Genomic DNA, 7,368 nt, shown 5'->3' with positions numbered 1-7,368 from the left:
GATTTTGGGATTAACTACAACGATGTGCCACTCTTGTATAGGAAGGGGACTGTCTTGGTTAAAGATGGGGATAATATTGTGGAACTTAATTGTGATATAATTAAAGATGATTTTTGGATTAAATATTCTTTAATTTAAATATACTTTTTAATTTATAATAAATTGTATAAATAATTTGTTTCTTGTTGGTACGTTCTCATTGTCTCATATGAGATCAAATCTTGGCACAATTGGTAGTCCTAATGCTGACATATTTTCAGAGGTACCTCGGAATTTTAAGCTTTTGGACGAACTTGAACTTTCTGAAAAAGGTTTTGGAGATGGAACAATTAGTTGGGGACTTTGTGACAGTTCTGACACGACCCTGACCCACTGGAATGGGATCATCATGGGCCCTTTCAAGGTTTTTCCTACTTATTGGACTCCCAAGTCTGCCTACGAGGACAACACGTACTCCCTGGCCATCGAATGTGGGTCTAAATACCCTCAGAAACCGCCTCTGGTCAAATTCCGTACAAAAATCAATTTGAAATGTGTAAGGATGGAGACGGGGGAAGTTAGAACTGATTATATTAGTCAGGTTATTACTAGTGAGGTCCCCACCTTGAGGAATTGGAACAGAAAGTCTGGGATTAAGGACGTCCTTCTCGACATAAGGAATTTGATGGCTCACTCAAAAATTAAGAAAAATCAGCAACCTCCACCAGAACTATATTAATTCTTTTTTATTCATTTATAACATTTTTCACTTTTTTTAGTATGTGGCAATTGGCCTAACACCTATTATTATAGTGTGATATTTTCCTGTTTTTGTCAAAATTGTTGTTTAAAAATTTAGTACTAAACATTTTTTTTTTTTTTTTTTTTTACTAGATGACAGTTTATAAGGTAAAGAAATCACTAATTAAGAGGCGGAACCGCAGCCGAGAGGAGGATCGAGGAACAGTTCCCCCTTAGAACTGCGAGAGAGATGCGCTCAAAAAGCCACATCAGTTCACGGGGGTCGTTCCTTGCCCTTCCAATGACCTTCCGATCTTCGAGAGGAAACGGAGAGTAGACGGGCCAAGTACACCGGAAGTTTCCACTGACACCGGTTCGAAGATGAAACGGTCCATCAGGGAGGCGTACTTAGATGCCTTCTTCGTCTCCGCCCTCTTGGCTGCTGAGCCAGCCTCGACCGCCGACAAGGAAAGACATGATGATGCGAAAGTATCAGAGCATGTCGCATCCCAGACGATTGCTTTCCCGTTCTTGTAGGGAAAGAGTGAGACCCCGTCAGGTCTCTTACCATCCTCCCTTAGAAGGCCAGGAGGCTCCAGCTGACAGGGAAATCCGGCTGCTTCAAGTGCATGTTTTACTACGGAATTTAATTCAGAATGCCTGGGAATCCGGCCAGGGCTTTTGCGAAAGGAAAGTGGATGGAGACCTTTCCGATCTACGACAGAACCACAGCGGCAAGTGTGTGGAAAGCAGATGTCCAGACCAAGTCTAAGAGAAATGCCAATCTGCACACTTTTTGGGTCCAGCAGGGTTCCCGTATTTCCGGAAGGGTATGCGTTGAGCCAAGCGCCACTCCATTCGGAGGATGCGGCCAAAAGACAAGCGCGCCGGTGTTGATCACAGGAGGATAATAACGAATTGTATAACTGAAGAAACATTGTTTCCGTCCACGCCTTTGTATAGCAGGGATAGCAAGGAATGTCGAAGCCACGGGAAGACCAAACTTCGATACCATGAGAAAGCTCTTGGTCCAGGACGGATTCGGAATGGGGAGAAAGAATCCTAAGGACAAGCGGACTACAGCGGTATGACGAAGAAAGGTAGAAAGGGGAGCCAAAACAGAAGGAGCTTGCAGACCTAGTCCGCCGAGACGGACTGGCAGGATCGCTTGTTGCCACCCGGCATCATCAAATTGACATTAGTATTAGCCGAGATTGAGTTTCTTAGCAAAAGATCGAAGTGCTGAAGAGCACAATGATGGCGGTGACAAGGGGCGGACTGTAAGAAAAATTGTAACCGGGGGAAAGCAAGGAAATTTTTGATCAGGAAGAAGGCAGCATGTGCGTCGACTGTTTTAAGTGTGGCTATAGATTCTTGTATTTTTGTGAGCTTAAGCTCCAGGAAGGAAGGGATAGCCGAGGAAAAGATTGGGGAGCCAAGGACAATAAGATCAGAGGATGTACAGCCTTGATATTAGGGAGAAGCGAATAAATAATGGATAGATAGATGTGTTAAAATAATTGGGATCAATGTTTCTTATTTGGAAAGCATTGATGAAAAATCTATTGCTGATTTTAATGACACAATCAGTTTAAACATTGAACAATATGAATTATTAAATGTTTTAAAAGGCGATGTTCACTAAATCAAGGCTTGCAAAATTTTCCAATATCAGGGCCAATCATCAAAAAATAGGCTTACTCGCCCATCTGTGTCTTGCACGCTCAACCCATCAGAAGATGAAATTAAGTTCTCAGTTCAATCTTTTGGCAAAAGCAGCTGCGGCGGACTTGATGGCCTCCGCCCGGGCCACATCAAGAACCTCACCTCTCCCTCAACTGGCGAGGCAGACAACTCTCTGATATCCGCTATAGCCGCTTTAGTCGGAAAGATTCTGAATGGGGATATCCCCTACTGTGCGAGGGACATGCTTTCTCAGCACATCTACTTGCATTCCGGAAGAAGGACGGCGGAATCCGTCCCATAGCTGTTGGAAATTATTTCCGCCGCCTGACTGCTAAATTGGCCTCGAGGATCGTATGTCCCCGCCTAAGTTCCGAACTAGCTCCTTTTCAACTGGGAGTCGGGATTCCAAACGGCTGTGAAGCTGCCGTACACGCGGCCCGACCGGCCTTGGACCACACTGCCAAGACTGCCTGCTTTCTGCAGCACACGAGCATAGTGGATCCTGGCTCGACACTTACCCAACGTCATCGACGGGTTCCCTATTAGACAACGAAACACTGCGTATCGGGGTCGCTCTTCGGCTGGGGCTCGATGTCTGCGCCCCTCATCCCTGTCGATGCGGAGGTACGGTGGACGTGAAAGGCCTTCACCCCTCTCCTGCCGCCGGAGCCGAAGAGCGACCCTCCGAACCTGACGGGAAGTTTCGCTTGAGTCCAACCGATTTCGTCAAAGGAAATGTTCAGAACTGCTTCCGTGCAGGATTTCAGTGATTTTTCCAAGTAAGATAGAATGTGAGTAGCATGGCAGGCAGCGGAGCGTGTACAGAAGTTTCGGCATATGTATACTGTTTTTCATGAGGAAGAAAGCGATGTGCGAGTCTAACTCCAAGAGACTGCTTGTGAGGTTACGGAATTCCATGTCCTTCTTCGCCAGATGGGCCTTTAGGCCAGATGGGCTTAGAGGGCATCCAAGAAAGGTTGCTTCTGATGGCTGGGTTATTTGTGCACCAGTGATGAAGCCTTGGATTATCATATTGACATTCGGAAAATCCGCCTCAGGGTAGTTGAGGTTTAGGAGTTCCGATTTATCCACGTTAACTTCTAGGCCAAGGTTGCGCAGAGAAGGGATTAGGCGGGATAGGTCCTCGGTGATGGATTCCACAGAGCCGCCAATGGTGGCGTCGTCCAGGTACCATAAATTGAATGGTGAGAGGATTCATCTTACAGCCTCGTCGATTGCTAAGGCGAATAGTAATGGTCCAAGAGGGTCGCCTTGTTGGACTCCTGTCCGAGAACGGATGACTTTATCCCCAAAGATAAGTGAGGTGTCTTCCCCGTACGAGAGGAAGACAAGCTGGGAAATCTCCGGAGCCCTCTCGACGCATACCTCCATTATACGGTCCCTCCTGACGCTGTTGAAGGCATTACGCAAATCGAGTTTAACAGCCACGTGACAATGGAATAGGGCGTCCTTTGAAAGAAAGAGAGTTCGGGCCGCGTGTACGGCAGCTTCACAGCCGTTTGGGATCCCGACTTCCAGTTGAAGTGGAGCTAGTTCGGCGCTGAGGCTTAGACTGACGTGTCGTGCGGCAGCTTTAGCGGCAAGCCGGCGGAACAGGTTGCCAACAGCGATCGGACGAATACCGCCGTCCTTTTTTTCTGAATGCCAGTAGATGAGACGAGAAAAGTAGCTTCGTAGCAAAATTCGGGATGTTCCCGCTCAGCAACCGGTTTATAAGTGTGGTGATGGCGGTGAGTAGAGTTTGGCCTGCCTCGGCTGTCGTTTGAGAAATAAGGTCTTTTAGGTGCCCTGGGCGTAGTCCGTCTAGGCCCCCACAGCTGCTTTTCCCGAAAGATTGAATTGAGCGTTTGATTTCCTCGTTTGTCAGAGTTAGAACTGGAGTGTCTCTTGGGCGTTCAAGGGGTCGGAGGTCGACAGGAGGGTCTGGATGTTTGGTTTTCAGCTTGTCGAGAACGTCGGGAGTTGGAAGTAAGACCGTGTCGTCGTTCATGACAGTGCGGATAGCAGCTCGGATGTCGCCTTCAGCCAGCTTGCTACTGACACGTTCGCTCAAGTTCCGCCCGGAATTGTAGTCCAGGTTGGGGTACTTGTTGTCATTCTTCGTGGGTTGTGTGAAGGACAAGTTTGCGGGAGAAGTCTTTGGTAGAGAGAAGATTTCGCTGATGTTCTGTTTGATTCGTGAGGAGAGAGGTTGTGGGTTTTTTTCAGTGCGAATTTGAGTCCCGAGGGTCAGAGGGGCAAAGCTGATGAAGCGGGTCCATGCTTCCCAAGTGTCCAACAGAAGCGTATCGTTGATAACAGTTGACAGGCACATGGCTGCTTGTATGCGGGCAGATTTAGGAATTCGGAGAGGGATTTTTAGAGACCGGCGGAAGCACGATAATTCAACGAGGATAAAATAATCGAGTAATAACATGTTATAAAATAATCGAGTTGATGTGAGGAGAAATTTTTTTATTTATTTAAGTTCTCAAGATTACAAACATAATCCTTAGAATGACCATAAACTTCGCTTTCTCATAAAAGAACCGGTCTTACCAGATACGTTTTCAATTAAAGTTCTATTTTTCCGACACCTATACCATTTCAAGTTTAAAGTGGGTTTTACTAAAAGTAAAGTATACAAAAAATAATTATTGAGGTAGTAGACAATGCTCCATGCCATTCAGGAATTAAATAAATTGTCAAAAAAGTAATTCATCGGATATTATTGCGTCCCTATAGTTTAAAGATTGCGTCCTATAGCCCTATTCTCAACCCAATTAAAAATATTTGGTTAGCATTCAAAGCTGACATAAAAAGAAACATCTTAACAGACATCAAAGAAACAACATCGGTCTGTTGGTTTTTTCGTGACAAATATTATTAAGAAGTCTATTATCAAAAAGTCACATAGTTAGAATAAAAAATGCAACACCCGTTGGTTACAAAAAAGACTATTTTCAGTCATGAGATTAAATTTCACAAAACTGATATCAAAATCTAACATGACAAAATATTGTACAACATGAAAAAAAAAAAACATTTTTAGTCATTTTTTATCTTCGACCATAATAATGTGGTACCCAAACTGAGTCCTGATTGGTGGATCCGTGAATATTGGGGAATCCACCTTACTTTTTGCAAGTCCGAATGCAGCCTCCTGGAACTCGAGGACCATCGACCCTTTCGCCATCCACCCCAAATCTCCCTACCATTCCACGTGTCACTTTACAACCCCGTGACGAGCTTTGTCCTCACTAAATTCCTCAGCAATTTTCCCAAAGTTTTCGCCTCCTTTTAGCCTAGTGAGGGCTTCGGCTATTTTTGTGTATTTTTCGCACAGAATGTGGCGAACCTTGAGAATTTCAGGGATATTTAAACCTTCACGGAAGTAAACTTCTTTTCTTTTGGCTTATCCGAAGAGCTCGATGCATTTTTTAAAGAACTTTGTTTTTGCCTTTTGCCATGATTTTTATCACCTAAACGGAATGTGAAGTTGAATTTAAATTTAATTAAAAAATGTTTATTATTTATTAATAAATAAATTAAAATAGATAAATATTCATTAAAATCAAAAAAAAATTAAAAAATTATATTTTTATTCAAAACTCATTAATAGAATAATTTTTTAAAATAAATAATTTAATTAATTTTATAAATAATTTATTTATTATAAATATTAATTTAGCAATAAAATAATTAATTCATAAACATAATCGGGTTAAAGATGGAATCTTACAAGTTAGAAGACAGCCTCGATACTCTCATTAAATCGAGCGACTCCTCTGATGAAACGGTAGAAAGATTTCCCCATATATTTTCCAGTGGTTCCGTAGTCGCTGTGCACTCGTCGAAGATTTGGAGTCACGGAAACAGTCTCGGCTGATCATCTGTCACGGAAGTGCAATAGATTTGGACATTGCAACAATTTTTGAGTCCAAGAATGTCGTCGATTGTGAAATATTCGGATTCCCCGAACCAAGCAACAAATTTTCGATTCTATTCCAAGACGGACGTCAAATTCACATGAAGGCTATGGACTCCAAGACATGTGTCCAGTGGTTTTATAATCTAATCCAAAACCAATTTTGTCCAATTCCCTACGAAAATATCCCCGGTCCCCAACGCGAACAACTTCCCGAAGGCAACAATTCATTTTAGTCATATTTAGAAGAATATCCTGTCACTATCATCTCTTCGGAGATCACCGAACGTCTGAACTTATTGGGAAAATACATGTTGGTTATAAACAATAATTCGATTCTGCTCAAATCGTTTTCCCAGCCTACAGTAATCTACAAATGGGACTTTACTAAAATAAGAAAGTATTTTATGAAGGGTGCGACTATTTTTGGGATCGAGGCGGGTTCAAAGTGTGGTCCCTGGTGTGGAAGCTTTAGTTTTAAATGCAGAAATTCGCAGTTATTGTCGACTTCTTTCAAATTGAGAATGAAAGAGTTTATTCTTCTTCAAAAAAAGAACAGGGAAACTCAGTTCAGATTTCATACTGAGTCGGTCACTAATGACGAAGTTGTTGAATACGCGAATGGAAATCTTTAGCTACTGACTATGCTTATTATTCGTTTTATGTCTTTTAATCCCAAAATGTATTTTTAAGGAATTTTGTTGGCAATCTTCGCACAGTCAAGTTAGGCTGATTATTAGAAAATTCTAAATTGTTATTTTTGAGAATTAATCTACTGAAGTTACATTTATTATTTTTCGGATTATTTTTGGAATTATAGAAAATGTTATTTTGAAATAGAAGAACAGTCAATTTTGTTATGAAATATTTGTTCCAGGAAAAAATAATTTAATTAATCAAATTTTTAAATTATTATTTTGATATCCCATTTTATGCCATAAAATATTTTCGAGGACCGCAGTTTGAACTTTACTGCCACGCAAAGCCTTTTCTAAATTGCCAGAAGCCAATTTAATCCGGTTTAAGGGCACTGC

General features: G+C 42.3%; 1 protein-coding gene across 1 annotated transcript; it reads left to right on the top strand.

The window, feature by feature from the left end:
- Positions 1–208: 208 nt before the first annotated feature.
- Positions 209–957, top strand: LOC115231868 (ubiquitin-conjugating enzyme variant MMS2-like). Its single transcript, XM_029801781.1, has 2 exons — positions 209–580; positions 874–957. Exons 1-2 carry the CDS (start codon positions 209–211, stop codon positions 955–957), a joined length of 456 nt encoding a protein of 151 aa, XP_029657641.1.
- Positions 958–7,368: the final 6,411 nt, after the last annotated feature.

This window comes from Octopus sinensis, unplaced genomic scaffold (assembly GCF_006345805.1).
Source record: "Octopus sinensis unplaced genomic scaffold, ASM634580v1 Contig18913, whole genome shotgun sequence".
Classification (NCBI taxonomy): domain Eukaryota; kingdom Metazoa; phylum Mollusca; class Cephalopoda; order Octopoda; family Octopodidae; genus Octopus; species Octopus sinensis.
This window is presented reverse-complemented; position numbering and strand designations above follow the sequence as displayed.